Raw genomic sequence first — 18399 nt, 5'->3', positions numbered from 1 at the left:
CTGATTGGCTGCCAACAAGAGCGTCCTGAATGTAGGTGGGAGCTCATTGGCTCGCTGTCCGACGGGGCGGGGCTTCGTGTTGCTACGTCACCTTTTGTCGTTGTTCAGCAGCCGCCTGCAAACTGGAAAGTCCCTGACAGCCAGAGAGGTTTGAGTCAGGAAACCAGCTGCCGGCGTTGTCATTTTAAATGAAGGCTGTTCACGTCTTCTTCTTGTCTTTGCGTCCGCACATATAACAGTCTGACAGGTTGTTTCAGCCGTGTTTTTTTTAGCAAACCGAGTCGATGCTCTCTCCTCCGAGTGCTAGCTAGTGTTAGCAGGCTAGTTGTTTTTTTTTGTGTGTGTGTGTGTGGCTAGCTGTTAGCTGGGGGATGTTTTGTTGTTGTTGTTGTTGTTGTTGTTGTTGTTGAACTGAGCAGCCCTCCCATCGTCTGGGAGAGGAGTTTCACCAGCTGTGTATGGGAGAAAAAAAAAAACCACCCACCCACCCTCTCGACGCCTCCTCATCCACTGACATTATCCGGACGAGTGACCCGTGAAATCCGCCGTCAGTAAAGCGACACCGACGGAAGAGGAGAGTGACCGAAGAGGAGGGAGATGGGAAACTGTCTGAAATCTCCAACCTCGGATGATATTTCTTTGCTCCATGAATCTCAGTCGGACCGAGCCAGCTACGGAGAAGGTGCCGACCCCGACCAGGAGCCACCGCCCCCCTATCAGGTAACTTTGACCAGCTGTTTTGCACCAACACGGAGCCGCTGTCCTTCGCCGTGAGGTTATTATTCACGGAGTTTAGATGATGTCCTGTGGCAGGTCTAGCCCGGTCGACCAATCCGTTTTGGGCCCCATTTATGCTAATGAAGAAGGAGCAACCCAAAGAAACTGGTGCTAGACAAACAATATGTGTGAGGTTTAGCTCAGCTGATCACAGACCCAACCAACACCACCCTTGGGCAACAGACCAACCCGCTGACCCCCACCCCCCCTGTCCCTTCACGGCATTGACACTAATCCGCTTTGTTATATCCGAAGATCTTGTCTCTGTCCATCATTTCATTGAAGTCACATTATAATTCATCCTTCACAGATTTTACAGCAGCAGGACTTGGTGTCGTCTTCACTCGAACACGTAGCTTTGGCTTGTGGAGATGAACTGAGACGCGCATCCATCTGTAATGGCCTACAGTGCACTTTAATAGTGTGAGCTGTAATTTTAATGAACCAGAAGCAGACTTCACTTTTGTAGTTTTGGAAAAGGGTGACGTCACTAACTTTCTCAACTGCTTCTCTGACTGACCCCCTCCAGGGCTGTGACTTTGTTGGTCTGGTGTCCTTATTTCCTGATTTAGATCATCTCCCAATAAAGCAGGTCATGCTGCAACTGTAAATATGATGCTGGTTGTTATCAATCTTTTGTGTGTTTTACTATGTTAAGAGCGTCTGGTATGTGTTATGTAAGGCCTTGGCACAGACTTTCCATTTTACTGGGTTAAGCTAAGCCTTATCTGTAGATTTAAGATAAGTGTTTTTATAGCGTGAGAAACTGCTGGTGATCTCAGGTCAGCACAACATTACAGCTCTCATTGCAGAAGGCTACATTATTCTGTATTTTTAGATTAAAGAGGATGTAACCAAGTGCAAGCCTTTCTTGTAAACTATTTACAGCAGTGATGGAAAGATAAAGGGGAAAATGTGTCTATAATTTGAAAAGTTAAGTGTAACTTTAATAACTGTCTAAGTAGATTTTAAATTCAAGATTTTATACAACTACGATGAAGATAAATTGATATAGAAATTACAATTATTTTTTTTTTAATGTCAAACAGACGAAACATTCCTTCACAAAAAGTGTGTATGTGTGCATATCATTGGTGTGTCTTTGATCTCGGAAGATATATGTGTGGTCAGCGTCACTACAGATGCTCAAAAAGGCTGCACTACACATGTATTTGATTTTTATTCAAATATTTGAGTCATTCTTCACAGCTGAAATCACTTAGGAGGAAAGTAGCTCTCGTAATACGCTGAATTGGTCAAAAATATTTCTAAACACAGTTTGAATTTGAATTCGGAAAGTTTTTCATGTTGCACTTGGGCATCTGAAGACATACGAGATTACTACTGCCAAAAGGCCCTCTCCTGGCCTCAATTAAACCTCTAAAAACTGGTCTCTTCATGAAATTACCTATTTAGAAGTTCCCTTCCCAATTCCTAATGCCTTAAGGTGGTTTAAATGTAACTTTGGGCTTCATTCAATATATTCAGACTAATGAATCTGCAAATAGTCCCCGTCTATCTCCACCTACCCGTCTGTTGCTGGCCCATAATAAGGAACGCCCCACCCCACAAGTTGACAGGATTGGTTCATTAGGTGTGTGACGTATGAAATCTCGGCTGTCTGAATCTGTATTTTTTTTTTTTAACGCTGTCATTGATACAGTGCAGCTCCAAAACAGAAATGCTCGGCCATGGCGTTAACTGTGTCTCGTAGCTTATAAAAAGCACCACATGGTTGAAAACTGGATTTCCACTGAAACAGGTCTTTCCCCTTTCAGACCATCAAAGCTGGGCCAGCTCACGAAGACATTAACCTTCACAGCAACACAGCCCAACAGGTCTTTTTAAAGGACACATTCAACTTCATAGTCTTTGTCATTTCTTGTCACTCACTGAAGAACTGCGTTAGAGTCGGTCATTATGATATTTGACCCGGGCCAGTATTCCTTGTTATGAATCCATGTCCAGGTAGCTACAAGTGTGCCATGTCTAACGTTCACCAGTGTGTAATTAGGTCAGCAGCCAGCTGTGGTGTCACAGAGGGTGGATGGTGTAATGAACAACACAACCATATTTTATGGAGGAGCTCTGAGTAAGCTTTGAGTTGTGTTGAGAAACTCCCGTTTGTTGTTACTGACAGTTTCACAAGGGGGTTGCAGAACAAGTTAAAACCTACTTATAAAGGACTCTTTCAGACCTGCCAACTTCTCCCTGGTGACCACACTAATCAGCACCTTCACCATCTGAACCCTGAGAACACGGCACACATTTATTTGTGCGCTCAAAGTTCAGCTTAACACACTTAAGAAGTGCTGTGTGTGGTAGAAAAGGGACTAAATCCTCCACTGTGCACTATGTGAAACTGAGTTTATTGTGTTCTTAAAAGCTGTCGCGGGCTGGGTGCAAATGCCAGTATACTCTGGAGGTCTATCTGTCCTCCATGCAGAGGGTGAGCTTTGCTCGTCATGGTGAAATACTGGAGGCTAGCAACTCCAACAGGGAAATTTAACACAAAGACAACACGAGCTCTGGCCGGGCTTAAAATACAAAATGAATCAGAAAGGGATTCATTTGGACGATTATACGTTTGTTCAGAATTTTACTTTGTTTTTAATGAAATATTTCTTAGCCATCATTATGTTTGAAAAGCAAATAGCACTTATTTAGTTTAATAAAAATTGGATTTCAAGTGCCGTAATTATGATCCAACCGACTTATGATAATAGCTCATTTCTGTTGGGACTCCCAGTGAGGCTGTTGAATTGAAAGAAAAAACAAGGTCAATCCCTGAGTGTCTAGGATAATGACGAAAAGGATGTCTGGAAATGACCAACCTCACTATATTCGGCATTCCTAACTGGAAATTATAGAAAACTACAAGTAAACAGGCAAACCCAGGTTCCCACATAAAACTAAGCTCATTATTGATTTAGGGTAAGAAAAGTGAATCCGGAGGCTGTAAATGACAAGTTTTGATGGAGTCACAAACTTCCTAGATTACATGTGAGAACATGCCATTTGATTTCAGATGCACTGCTGGCTTAATTATAAAAGTAAAGCCATAGTTTAGCCCATAGAAGTACTGAGTTCATTTTGATGTCGCGCATCATAAAAAAACATTTATGCTGGTTTTAAAGTTGTGTCCAACCCGAACTCTCTTGTGAATATAAAGTGCATGCTACTCTTCAGACACTCACCCTGAGGGAGATAAACATCTTCTGCTTCTTGAACCGTGTTTCCTGGGTAGCCACAGTCAGCAGTGATTTGGAGGAAGGTGAATTCCACTGTCTGGACGGGGGTCTGTCCACTACCTGTCCACCGCCTGCATTTGGTGCTGTTATAAGTTTGTGTCTGAGAGACATCAAAGCCACCTTAAATTGTAGTTCAATGACAGGTCCACATGCATTCACAAACTCCAATAGACTGCAGTAATGCTGATCTTACTCTAATTAAAAACAATACTATGATTATACATCCCTTATGGTTTTTGTCAAGGGAATTTTTTTTTTTTTTTTACCCAGGATGAGATCAGTCTTGTGAGCCAAACACTTGCGTTAGCGTACCATTTAATGTCTTCTCAAATTGAAATAGAGCGACGGCAGAAGGAGTTGCAATTCAGTTTGTGGTCTTAATATTGACTGTATAGGCATGGATGAATTTGTTGGTACCCTCCCACAAAAGAAGAAAAATTTCCTTGAAATAACTGTCAAAAGTAATGAGCATCCATCATTGTTTATTCCATATTTAATAAAAGAAAAATCAAACTTAGCTGTTGATTTAACAAAATGTTTTAAATAATAAAACGCGTGAAAGTTATATGGACAAATATGACGGCACCCTCAACTTGATATTGTGTTGCGCAACTTTCCGAGGCAATCACCGCAAACAAGTGATTTCATGGGCCTTCGGCACCACTTCTGGGGTGATTTTAGCTGCGTGTTTTGGGTGATTGTCCTGGGACCTGACCTGGGACTCGGACAGAGTTTTCTGAAATTGGGCAACATGTTTTACTCCAGAATGCCTTGATGGTCTTTAGATTTTATTGTGCCCATCACAGATTCAAGGCTCCCTGTGCCAGAGGCAGCACAGCAGCCCTAAAACAGAATTGAACCTCCAGGTATCGTGTTCATTTCTTGGAAAACATCCTCTTTTCGTCCAGTTTTCCAGGATGTCACGATAAGACACTGATGCACGTAGTCCTCTGAGTTCAGCTTGTATCTTTTTGGAAGTTTTCCTTGACTCTTTTATTTACCCTTCACACCGTTCTGTTGAATCTGGGGTCGATTTTACTTTTGAGGCAGGCAGTTTAACTACAGTCCCATGGACCTCAAACATGTTAATAATATTTGTAGTCAAAGGAACATCCAGCTAATTGGAGATGGTCTTATAGCCTTTAAGATGCCTGTCTTTTATTTTCTTTCTGATTGTTTGAAATATCATTATAATTCCATTATTTTTCATCTTTTTTGGGATCACCAAATAAACCTGTCAGGGCTGTTTTAGAATATCTTTGTAGAAGAAGCAATAGTTTTCTCTCTTTTTATACTTTCTTTGCTTTACTCTGTGACATAATAAAGGCATGCAGCTATACATGAGACAGTTGTGTTTAATTCAGTCATATTTCAAGAGGAATGAAACATTGTTTTAATGAGGTGTTAATGTTACCAACAAAGTCCTGCATATCTGGAGCTGTTCTCCCGTGTGTTTGTGTTGCATACAACGTTGAGTGTGGTGATTTGGACAGTAGCTGTTGAGACGGGTGCTGACTCATCGCTATGGGACTGAGCTACGGGAAATAAGGCACCCCCGTGTGTTTGCAGTCTAGAGGGGGAGTGTGTGTGTGTGTGTGTGTGTGTGTGTGTGTGTGTGTGTGTGTGTGTGTGTGTGTGCGTGCGTGCGTGCGTGCGTGCGTGCGCGTGTGCGTGTGCTTTTGGAGCAGTGACACACAAGTTTATATCGATCACATTCAGTTTGGCCTTTTTACGACTGTCTGCTTGAATTATAGCCAAACTTAATTGTCTGGAGCACCTTGCAGACTTATTCACTGTGTTTGTGTGTCTACAAACCAACTGCATTGCTTTCAAGATGAGAGGGCCTGCTGTCAGCAGTTTGCTTTAAGCTCAGTGAGCTCGGCCACAAGAAATAGGGAAAGAGAGTTTGCTTTGGGGGTGGTTTCTAATGAGCTGTCAAACCTGGAGTGGAGACGAGAGAGAGCACGGGAGATGGAAGGACGAGAGAAGAAGAAATACAAATTGAAAGAGGGATTTCTCTGAATGGTTGTGGCTGCAGTTTTAGTCGGCTATGAATCATTCTCCGGCCATGTCTGAGTGTAGACTGGCAAGAAGTGTAAACACCCATAAGAAATGACTGCCACGCTTGGTTATTTTGTTAATGTCTTACCCCAAGCTACACTGTTTTACATGTGTTTTTTTGATGTTATCTGCAGGTGCTACAGTCAGAGCAGGCAGGAAAGAAGTGCGACTTCCTCATTGTGTTCAGATTATTGTAATGTGTTGGAAAGACATGCTGAACTAGAGTGCATCCCCATAGGTAGGATTAAGTCATTTCGGTCATGTGATGTAGGTCTTTAGCCTTGTAAGGCAGCAATACACACCATCAGAGCCCTTTGTGACAGATTACTTACCGTCTTGTCTTAATATGGTAACGGAAATGCCGGAGAGCCAGTGCTAACAAACAAGTCATTGTGCTGCAGGTCAGCGACAGAGTCTGTGGCCTTTGCCAGACACACAGCCACATAGAGGTTGTTGTTCCTGAGTGCTTACTACAAGGGCTTGGATTCAAATAACCTCTTTTGTCCTCTTAACGACTTCTTGTCACTGTTTAGTTTTCATCTCCTTTGCCTGACAGCTGGGAGCTCTGACACATGATCAGATGGCTCAGGGTGGCTTTGGTCATTATGGTACCAAGTAATGGCTTTTATGGGTAATGTGGTGCAGACTCCCCTCGTACATTTTTATTGACTGATGCTGCTCAGGCGTTATTAATATTAAATATTATTATTATCAGGCTTATGGGTGTTAATAATGAATGTGAGTCTCATGTAAAAGGCCCAACTTCCTGTTTTGATGAAGTAATGTGATACACGCATACAGTTGTCGCCACACCGTCCTGTTATCACATCAGCAAACACATCCTGTGATGCTCGTGTCCATCCTTCTCCTCCCATTGTTGTTCTTGTTGCCTGTGTGCATGCTTGCCTGCTTTGTGCGCAGGTGTCTGCAGTCTTGTTCAAAGATTTTGTTACTCTGCAGTCCTTAGAGAGACAGCTAAGATTTCAGAGTCTCCAAACGCTTCGTGTTTCAGGTGTTACTTCTAAGTGCACACTGACACTGCTTAGGTTGCACAAAAGATGCTGCCACATTTGGAAAGGAGATATTTCCTGCCCTGGATAAGACTGAGAATTAACAAGATATTACAGATTTTTTTTTTTTGTATTTGGAAGGCCTTGTCATGATGGAGTTCTTTGAAGTTATAAATTATGAAAATTGTGAAATTAATACTGTCAGTGTGAATACTGTCAATCTACAGCTCCTTACCTGGAAGCACATTTGTCCTTAAATTCTCTGGCTGCTCTGGTATGTCTGCATCACGTTGGTACAGCCCAGAGCTTCCAATAGCCACTGTAGTATTGTTGCACTGTGTTTGCAGTCCAGTTATTTAGCTGTATAATAAGATTCATAATATGTAATTTAGGCTGTGTGTGAGGATGCAGAAGTCTTCTTTTGTTGTCATTTTCCAACATCTGTCTGAAGCAGTCATTTAATGAATAATTATTATATTTTAATAGAGGAGAGCTGTGTGTAATTACCAAAAACTAGGGAATTTGAGATGTTCCAAGTGAAATACTTTTGTGTGGATAATTGACATGGACATGGTCTCCAGGTCGGAAAAATACAGCCAATGCATGTGCCTTAAAGTACAATACCACTGAAGACCACTAGGGGCTGGCTCCAAAAAGCCTCTGGCTCAATATGACTCGCATTCAAAAAGCGTTAAAGTCTCTAATGATATATAAAGTCAATACATTTTTTCCACATGTCATTTTGCTGTCATTTGCTTAATTTACTCCTTCTGATCAGAGTCCCAGTGGTCCCTCTGAAAATACTTCCATCATAAACGTACATAGCAGGCAGCAAAGAGCGGTATGTTTGGGGTGTGTCTGGCTTGATTGCGCAGTTATTGCGTCAATGGGTTTTCATTCATATCCCCCCCATCACTCCCCTTCAGCTCGTCCAGATGTGGTCGATTCTAGCTCCAAAACATCAAAATAGCGACGGGCCAATGGCCAAAATGCCAGACACAAGGCTTCAAAATGGCCCTTCACAAACCAATCGGTGGGTCGATGCCTGCTGTGGATCTAAGCCCTTATCTTACATGATAATAAGTACAGTCGTTTGGCTCTGGCAGGTCTCTGTACAGTTGGGTGGTGTTGTATCTCTGATTACATGTGTGTGAGCTCCTGAAGCTAAATCTATAGCTCGTTATTGAACTTGTGAGCTGAGAGTGCCTCGAGCTTTCATTAACCTGTTCCTCTTTCCTCTGAATTTCTTTCAATCAGCGATGGATGACAGAAGAGGTAGGGTAAATCTCTCCTTCCTCTGTTTTGTTTTTCTTTCCCTGTAACTGTGTGCATCTGCTTTCCTTCCTTGTTACCTTTTAATTTTCACCTCGCTTCCCGCTCACCATTGGCGGCCTGGGCCTGGCAGGCAGACAGTTTCTGCTGCTGTGTGCTCGGCTCAGCAGCAAACGTCATGCTTGGCAGACGTAACTCAGATATGTTCTTCGGCTCAGCTGGCCTCCACCCTTCCCCTATTAGTCCTCCTTTCACCATCGCCTACTCCCTTTGTCTCACTCTCTTGTCTCTCCGACTGTTGTCTTTCTGCTCACCCCGAGGTCACTTTATGAACAGTTGTCACAGCCCAGCTGACATGCCATGTATTAAACGGGGGAGGTTAAGGACAACAATTACACTGCTGACCACTGCACAGTCGAGCAGCGTAGCGCGCGCACACACACACACACACACACACACACACACACACACACACACACACACACACACACACAGAGCAGCTGCCGCCCCCCCCCCTGAGTCCCTGTCTGCAGCTTTCATTCTTGCTCTCTGGCTGCCGTCCTGTTTTGACATTGGCTAAAGAGGCGGTTGTCAGGGGAGCAGCAGACAGCAACAATTACCAAAACTGCTGTCTCGTGGGTTAAAACGTTGCGGGCCTGAGAGGTTGTCTGATAGCCTGCGTCGTTCTGCATTTTTCCCATGAAAACTTTTAAACTTCAAACCAAAGCTGTTCAACATTTAAAAGTAGACTGTTTCAAAACTAGTTTCTGTGCCTACTATGCTCCCTAAAGCTAATCCAATGAATCATTACTATATTTATGACCTTTGACACTGATCTACAATTATTGCTCAGTTTGCCTGTATATGCTTGTGCCATCTCCTTGAACTTCATTATTTATCTTACAGTATTTGTTTACCAACATAATTTAGCCACTGTCAGTCACAAAAACAAGATGAAACAACATTTTTCCATGTTTATGAATTCCAGCTATGATTCAATTTAGTGGACCACATACCAAAAGTGCTCCAGCAACTTTATTGGATTCCACAAAGTTGGAGGTTGTAGCTACACATCATACCGATGTCTTTTGAAGATATATTTTATGTCCCTCTCAAAACTGCAAAAATCAGACATAAAGGTTCAAAAATATATTTCTTTGTCTTCTTTGAGCCTCTTAAGCCAGTGCCCATTGGTGTCCATTGCTAAACAGGTTCAAATATGATAGCATGACAGAAATGTGATGAAATCGTATTTAATTTCTAAACCCATATCAATTTGTACACTTAAAGGCACATCAACAAACATAACACAAATATAATACAACTATCACCTGCAGAATAATGTTGTCTTGGAAGTGGAAATAGTCAGCCAGGGTATTGACTCGCTTGTTTTGCTTATGGTATGTCTTGTAGCATATAAAAAATAAAAAAAACATATTAACAAGGGTAAAAACTTTTACTAAAAGAAAGGGGCTCGTTAAAATCTGTGTCGTTAGAGAAGGGAGAAGACATGATACAACTGCTGGTAGCATGCTCTCATAATACAACAAGTAACATCCAGCCAAACAAAGGCAAAAATTGGCATAACTATACTTACACCAGCATTTAAAACAATGTATTTAAAGTATTTACACTATCAGTATGTGTGTCTAGCTAGCAACCAACATGTTGCTTGTTTCTGAACGTATAAAATCTGCATATTGCCTTTTAGCCCCCAAAAAAGAAGGAGATTAAAAGTAAAAGTTACTATACCTGCTTTTTTTATGCAGACAAATTGGTTCATAAACAAAATATTGTGTGATTGTCTCTTATTTGAGGTTGCAGAAAGGTTTGTGCATGTGCTGCGCCTCGTCTGATCTCCAACTTCATTCAGGTGTGTGACACTTTGTGTCAAAAAGTTATCTACGGAGTGTGGCTATATACAGTGCATCCGGAAAGTATTCACAGCGCTTCACTTTTTACACATTTTGTTATATTACAGCCTTATTTCAAAATGGATTAAATTAATTTTTTTCCTCAAAATTCTACACACAATATCCCATAATGACAAAGTGAAAATAGTTTGTTTAAAATTTTTGCAAATCTATTAAAAATAAAGAACAAAAATATAACATATACATAAGTATTCACAGCCTTTGCTCAATACTTTGTTGAAGCACCTTTGGCAGAAATTACAGCCTCAAGTCTTTTTGAGTATGATGCTATAAGCTTGGCACACCTATTCTTGGGCAGTTTCTCGCATTCTTCTTTGCAGGACCTCTCAAGCTCCATCAGGTTGGATGGGGAGCGTCGGTGCACAGCCATTTTCAGATCTCTCCAGAGATGTTCAATCGGGTTCAAGTCTGGGCTCTGCCTGGGCCTCTCAAAGACATTCACAGAGTTGTCCCGAAGCCACTCCTTTGTTATCTTGGCTGTGTGCTTCGGGTCGTTGTCCTGTTGGAAGATGAACCTTCGCCCCGGTCTGAGGTCCAGAGCGCTATGGAGAAGGTTTTCATCAAGGATGTCTCTGTACATTGCTGCATTCATCTCTCCCTCCATCCTGACTAGTCTCCCAGTTCCTGCTGCTGAAAAACATCCCCACAGCATGATGCTGCCACCACCATGCTTCACCATAGAGATGGTATTGGCCAGGTGATGAGCGGTGCCTGGTTTCCTCCAAACATGACGCTTGGCATTCAGGCCAAAAGAGTTCAATCTTTGTTTCATCAGACCAGAGAATTTAGTTTCTCATGGTCTGACAGTCCTTCAGGTGCCTTTTGTCAAACTCCAGGTGGGCTGTCATGTGCCTTTTACTTAGGAGTGGCTTCCGTCTGGCCACTCTACCATACAGGCCTGCTTGGTGGAGTGCTGCAGAGATGGTTGTCCTTCTGCAAGGTTCTCCTCTCTTCACAGAGCAACGTTGGAGCTCTGTCAGAGTGACCATCGGGTTCTTGGTCACCTCCCTGACTAAGGCCCTTCTACCCCGATCGCTCAGTTTGGCCGGGCGGCCGACTCTAGGAAGAGTCCTGGTGGTTCCAAACTTCTTCCATTTACAGATGATGGAGGCCACTGTGCTCATTGGGACCTTCAATGCTGCAGAAATTGTTCTGTACCCTTCCCCAGATCTGTGCATCGATACAATCCTGTCTCGGAGGTCTACAGACAATTCTTTGGACTTCATGGTTTGGTTTGTGCTCTGACATGCACTGTCAACTGTGGGACCTTATATAGACGGTGTGTGTCTTTCCAAATCATGTCCAATCAACTGAATTTACCACAGGTGGACTCCAATCAAGTTGTAGAAACATCTCAAGGATGATCAGTGGAAACAGGATGCACCTGAGCTCAATTTTGAGTGTAATGGCAAAGGCTGTGAATACTTACTGTATGTACGTGATTTTTTTCGTTTTTGATTTTTAATAGATTTGCAAAAATTTCAAAAAAAATGTATTTCACGTTGTCATTATGGGGATATTGTGTGTAGAATTTTGAGGGGAAAAATGAATTTAATCCATTTTGGAATAAGGCTGTAATATAACAAAATGTGGAAAAAGTGAAGCGCTGTGAATACTTTCTGGATGCACTGTAAGTGGTTAATGACAGAGCTCAGTTAAAGGCTTTAGAGTGGGTTTAGCCTAATCTGTGACCTGGTTGTTGGATCTCTTCAGCTGCCTGCAGTTTCGATACACAGCAGGACGAGAAGGCAGTCCATGTACTGAAGTGTGGGCACAGGCAGAGTGAGGAGGAAGTAGTGCTCAGACCACAAGAGACTGAAGTGAGTGTATAAGAATGTATGAGGATAGCGGGAGAAAGAGAGAGAAGGAAGAGTCACCGACCGCAAAGTGAGTTTGTTGAGTCAATAGAATGTTTTTAGAGCACAGGAAGATACTTAGAGATGGGGGTAGTGCAATCTCCTTCATTAAATGCAAGGATACAATAGAGGGTTACAGCAGGTAGAACAGAAAAAAACTGTCCATCTTGCTTACCACTGACATTTCTTTGAAAGCTTTATTTTTCACAAACGTGTATGGATGCTAGGGATGGGTCGTGAGTTTCTAACGCCGAACCCCAAAATCCTTCAGTTCTCTTTGCCAACTAATCTCCCATTGTAGCACCCACTCACCAAAACCACAGACTGTATATAAAAGTAGACTTATCTTCCAGAACTTAAGTCCACTGTTCTTCCAGGGCAAAAACGACATCACTGTTCACGTCAAATGACGATGCTGGCGCTGGAGGAACAACGAGACCTTACAACTGTCCCAGAGACACAGAGAAAGCTATATTCCTATCTTGAAATAGATAAGGGTGAAAATTGGTATCTTTGCTTTGATGGTCTTAATCGTTTTTCATGAATCAAACCAATTCATTGGGCATCCTTTTCTATAAAATAGTCCAGGTATTGTAATAAGTCCTTCTAATACAGTGTAATACACAGTGTAGGTCGGGCTGCAATAATAATATTATGACTTTTTTTGTGTGGCTCATTACGATCCAGTACTGAAACCGTGTTAGTCACACTGATTTGATGTGACTTTCCTTACGCTTTAATATTTTAACTGTGGTTTTGCATGCCAACGTGTAAAAGCCTGCTTACAGACATAGTGAAAGACTATTCTGATGGTTCAAAGCTGAGACGGATTTCTGTTGACCAAAGTGTGGAGGCAGTGAGACTCTGGTTGCTTTCAAGTTGAATTCAAGCTTTGAATATCCACACTTTGAATATTGAAAGTTCAAGTAGTACAATAACATTTTTTTTTTTAAATTTTTTTTATGTAAATATTTCCCTAAAGTGTACACCAGTCTGATCTCTCCTTTCCAAGTCACGCATAGTGAGCCAACTGGGCATGTAGCTACTCGATCTGCTGCACTGGCTGTTTGAGAACGACGTGGGGAAACACTGCCTCCTACTGGCTGAGATCATAAGCTTCACAACATAATTGAAAACTGGAATGTGAAACACTTCTTTCTTCTTTCAGAACAGATGAATTATTCCATACAACTCCATTTAGTGAAAAACAGTGATATCTTACTTTAAATTAGGCGAATTTGCCTTTAATTACTGATCATCCCATGACCTCATATCCGTTTGCTTTTTTTTTTTTTTTTTCATGGTTTCCCTTTTGTTTTTTCCTTTTTGCTTTCTGTACTTGTACTATGAAAAATGTTTATAAATATAAAAAGGTTTGTTCAGCACATTAAAGGGAAGTCCACCCGTATTGTATTTGTAGTTGACGATACGATTCTGTCTCCTACTATTGAAATAAATGTTTATGCCCTAGTTCACATAATATGTTTGCAATAATTAGAAGAAAGTTTTATTAACTTGAGGTTCATCTGCTAGACTTGGCTTGACTTCCAGTGAAAGTCATAACAGGACTAAAATCTTCTACTTACTGTAACACTGATGTTGGAAACGGACAGGACCAAATTGCACGACCCCAAAAAAGTATTTTATTAAGATACAAGTACACGCAGTACAGGTGAGGCCGACAAACAACTCCAAAGAAACACGCAGCCAAAACCAGGGAGCAGAAAGATGAAGAAGATTAAATATGAGGAATAATGACTCGGCAAAGACAAACTGGCACTGGGGGACTTGGACCACAGAGACTGTAAAGGAATGAGAGACAATTAGAGGTCATTAGACAAAGGCAGGAAGTCAGGACTCTGAAATGATAGCAGATGTGAGTTAAAATAATAAAATAGGAAATGTGAAACGCGTAAAACATAACAAAATGACGGGAACAGGTTGTGACACATATCAAAATATATAAACCCGCAATATGGTGTAGGGTGGAGAGAGATTAGATGAGCAGGTCTTCAGTATTATTCTTATGAATCCAACCAGCAGAGAGTTAATATTCAGAAAAAAACATTTGAGTTGACGTAACATAAACAGTTCTCATAAATCCTTCCCTCCAAGGACCACTGTACTGTTTTCACGTCACCTACATGTTGTGTTTATTTTCTGGAGATAGTTTTTTTGGTCTGACTGTATTTCGGCCTCTTCTCTTTCTGCAGGAGCAGATCCATGTGCCCGTCTACCACCCAACACCCAGCCAAGCCCGACTGGCCACTCAGCTGACAGAAGAGGAGCAGGTCCGCATCGCCCAACGCATCGGCCTCATCCAGCACCTCCCGAAGGGCGTGTACGACCCCGGGCGGGATGGCTCTGAGAAGAAGATCAGAGAGTGAGTAGAAAGCCTGTGAAGTCTTGACTCAGCAGAGTAACACAAACACCACCTCACCGATAGGGCGGAAACGGTAGATACGAATGATAAAACACGATTAAGTTCTCGAAGGCTAGTATTGGCATTTTGAATTTAAATTGTCATCAAAATTGCCTTCGATTACAACCCTTTGAATAACTACAACAGTCTGCTAGTCGCAGCCACAATCTGCAACGGGGATCAGTGAAAATATGGTGGAATGGAGAAATTTTTCCGTTCTTTACGAAGAATACGTCTTAAGTGTTATCACATTTTGCTTTTTGCAAGAGTGATGAGGGAAACTGGATTAAAAATGGTTCCCCCTACATATCTTGTGAACCATTTTCGTGACAGAAATATAGGTAAGTTGACTTAGTGTGTGTGACGTGGGGATTTTCGTAATAGGGAAAATGTCATGGTTTGTCTGTCTAACATCGATTGCTTGTCAATAATGTAAACTGAGGATTTCTGTGTGTATCGCATCGGATACAATAAGACGTTACGTATTTTAGACACCAAACCATTCAGTTTATTTCAAATTCAACAGGAGAAACACACACTCGCGCGTGTGTGTGTGAGTGATCGCGACTGAAATTATAATGTATAATAATAAAATGGCTGTAGATTTAGTTTTTACCTTTGAGATAAATATATACAACAGTTCATACTGCTGCTAATATAGTGCATTTAAGCAATTCCCCGATAATACTGATAACCATGATGATTTTGGTCACTATAATTAGAATTTGAAAATTTCATACTGTTAAATCTCTAATTTGTGTTTAAACAGGAATGCTTCAAGTAGAATGATCTAAACGTTTTCAATGACTTCGTTTTCTGAAAATAAACACTGCCTGCTCTTTTTTCAGTATTGAGAAAAGGCAACTAAAATAACTGCTATGAAGATTAACAACTTAAACTTCCCCACAAAGTCCTGCCGTCATGTGCCAATATATTCAAAAAATGTCATGTGTCACGTGACTTTGTCATTAGCATGCATGCAATATTGTAATAAAGTATAGTACAGCAAATAAAGTGTTACAAGACCCAAGACATTTGTACGTTATTGCCATCACATATTGCAGAATTTTACAGGAGTTCACTGCTTTGAAAGCAGTATGTATTATATCAATATCTATAACATATTATAGTCTATACCATGTGAAAAGTAAAAGGTCAAATCTGTGCTGTTTTTATTTTCCCATTATAAGATACCCATTGAGAGTCTAAACTCAGTGATATAGCATATTTGTGTTTTGCAGGAACTCTCACTGTCCTATCTTGTCATGCCGGAGCTGATGATCACCTGTTTCTGTTAACTTTCAATAGCACAAAAATATTTACAACTTGAGTCAGAAAAAAAATCACACTGACTCCCTCAAAAAAAAGGAATATTAATGTCCTCAAATATGTATTTCATATTACCACCTCACTAAGTGAGTGGATTGTAGCAGGAAAAAATGCTCCCAGAGTCCAGGGCCAACGCCTGATTTTATCTGAATAATTGTCCAGACCCTCAAAATATTTCATTGTTATTGAAACAAATCCGAGAAAAGCAGGAAAGAAGCTGAACTCGCTGGAAATGTTTGGACTTTTGCGAGATAAATGAAGTTATTAAAGAAATAATCCAACATTAAAATAATTGCTTCCATTCACTCAATCAACTGATAGTTGCAGCTCCAGTGTCTTGTGTGCTTCACTTCTCTTTCATGGTTTCCTCCATATCCGATCCCAGCCAGACTTTAGTACTGCATAACAGGAAGCACTGAGAGTCTGTGTTCACCTCTGCAGGTGCGTCATCTGTATGATGGACTTTGTGTACGGAGACCCGATCCGGTTCCTGCCCTGCATGCACATCTACCACATGGACTGTATAGACGACTGGCTGATGAGATCCTTCACCTGCCCCTCCTGCATGGAGCCTGTGGACGCTGCACTGCTCTCCTCCTACGAGACCAACTGACACGCACACGCACACACACACACACACACACACACACCTGTGGACCAGACCGGACACACACATACACACACACATTGAATATGCACACAAGTGGAAATACACTCAACTTAAATCTTACTAACTTATAACCTGGATTAGTAGGATGGTGATATCAAAGCAGTGATCATGTAAAAGATGTAGGCTGAATTCTGTGCGTGTATGTGTATATGTAGGTGTGTGTGTGTGTTTGTGTTTGTGTGTGTGTGTGTGTGCGTGTGTGTGTGCGTGCACAATTTCCTCAGTTGGCCTGCTGGACAGGATTGCATCTGGGAAAGGGATGAAGAGTGTTGGTGATGAGGATGAGCAGGAAGAAGCCGGACCGAGGAAAGAAGTGAAGGAGACGGGAGCTGACGGCGGGGTGTGTGACGGTGTGTAAAGGCAAGTCAAGGGGGAGGGATGACGGTTAACTCTTATGAAACCTTTTCGAGATCTGCCTCTAAATATGTGATACGCGCACACACTTGCGTTATTAACTCCCCGTCATTGAAACGAGCCTGTGACAGAACACGGGAGGAGCAAGGACATCTGACCGCAGATTATTTTTGTTGGACTGCTGATGCCTGACATTGTCAAAACTCATGACAAAGAGGAAGGAAATGTCCGTCAGAAGAACTGCCAAACGCCTCACGCGGGGTCAAAAACTGTTACGGGTGCAGATCTGTGATTTATAAACCGCTCGAGATGGACATCAGACTGAAGACCGCAAACGTCAGACGGATTGTGCAGACGTACCGCCGGTCTCCAGTTGCACCGATTTTTTCCTGAGAAAAATATGATTGGTCGGTGGATTGACTGATTGATTGATTGATTGATTGATTGATTGTCTGTCCTGTGGCTTTGTGAAACCTGTTCTCTCTTTAGTCAGTCAGCATAAGGGCTCTGTGAACCAGTGTTTACCAACAACACGGACGTGACAAAAGGAAATGTAATGTGTGATGGATAGCAGGCCGACTGTTGCGTTTGACTCCTCATGACTTCCTCATTCACTGAGATCTCAGATGATTGGCCAAAGCACAAGTACGCCAGTTAACAAAGCAGTGATATAAATTTGATATTTGCACTTCTTAATCACATTCAGTAATTATGTCAATGTGAAGTATCTTGTTTTATGTACATCCTCAGTACCATTGCAATGACTTCTAATGAAAGCCACTGTCTCTGCTGACCAAGAGTTGATACTTAATTTATTACAGGTGACTTTAACCAAACTACTGAATTCATTCCAAGGTTTGTGCCCCTGTTGTCTGTGCAAAATCAAAACCTACACAAGAACATTTAAAACACACAAGGTTGGACCTATTTAATTTGTTTGGCAAACACAGATAAAACCAGATGTAGAGAAAACAATCAGGACCTCCATCAGGACAGCGTCTATTTTTAGTTTCTTAATTTCCTTGACATCAAGTTGAACCCTTCAATCTTTTACCACATTTTAAAATGTCTATTCCCAGAATCACCCAGTGTACTGTAAAAGCACAAAGACGTACAGACATAAATTGCTTGTTAAACTTTCCTTCTCTCTGCTAACTTTGGTGTCCAGGTGAGTAGGTAAAGTGAATCCTGCTGGAAATGGTAAATCATTCGAGGCATGATACAGATCCATGAAAACATTAGTGATCTCTGTGTGTGTGTGTGTGTGTGTGTGTGTGTGTGTGTGTGTGTGTGTGTGTGTGTGTGTGTGTGTGTGTGTGTTCATTCGAGGCGTTACGGCTCCTGTGTGTGGTTGGTGGGCGGCAGTCAGCACCTTAGTTTTTGCACAGTACTTTAAATATACTTAACTCTTTTATGTTGTACATTGTCCTCCATCATTTAAGATGGAGCTTCTTGGCCTTAGG

At 41.7% G+C, this 18399-nt stretch overlaps 1 protein-coding gene across 2 annotated transcripts; it reads left to right on the top strand.

The window, feature by feature from the left end:
* Positions 1-97: 97 nt before the first annotated feature.
* On the top strand, positions 98-18076 carry rnf11b (ring finger protein 11b). Of its 2 annotated transcripts, XM_069150449.1 has the most exons (4): positions 98-720; positions 8357-8374; positions 14375-14544; positions 16354-18076. In XM_069150449.1, the coding sequence occupies exons 1-4, from the start codon at positions 598-600 to the stop codon at positions 16523-16525; spliced, it is 483 nt and encodes a 160-aa protein (XP_069006550.1). In that variant the 5' UTR covers positions 98-597; the 3' UTR covers positions 16526-18076. The 2 variants fall into 2 exon arrangements, with proteins under 2 accessions (XP_069006550.1, XP_069006551.1); XM_069150450.1 differs by lacking the exon at positions 8357-8374 and having other exon boundaries at positions 99-720.
* The last annotated feature ends 323 nt before the right edge of the window (positions 18077-18399 follow it).

This window comes from Embiotoca jacksoni, unplaced genomic scaffold, assembly GCF_022577435.1.
Source record: "Embiotoca jacksoni isolate LCO1_2020_lvr unplaced genomic scaffold, fEmbJac1.0.p SCAF_16, whole genome shotgun sequence".
In the NCBI taxonomy this organism is placed as follows: Eukaryota; Metazoa; Chordata; class Actinopteri; family Embiotocidae; genus Embiotoca; species Embiotoca jacksoni.
This window is presented reverse-complemented; position numbering and strand designations above follow the sequence as displayed.

Bases quoted from the DNA above. Each gene is read 5' to 3' on its own strand.
- rnf11b (XM_069150449.1), top strand. From the start codon at position 598: ATGGGAAACTGTCTGAAATCTCCAACCTCGGATGATATTTCTTTGCTC. The intron at 14,545-16,353 runs GTGAGTAGAAAG...TCACCTCTGCAG, and splicing joins TCTGAGAAGAAGATCAGAGA to GTGCGTCATCTGTATGATGG.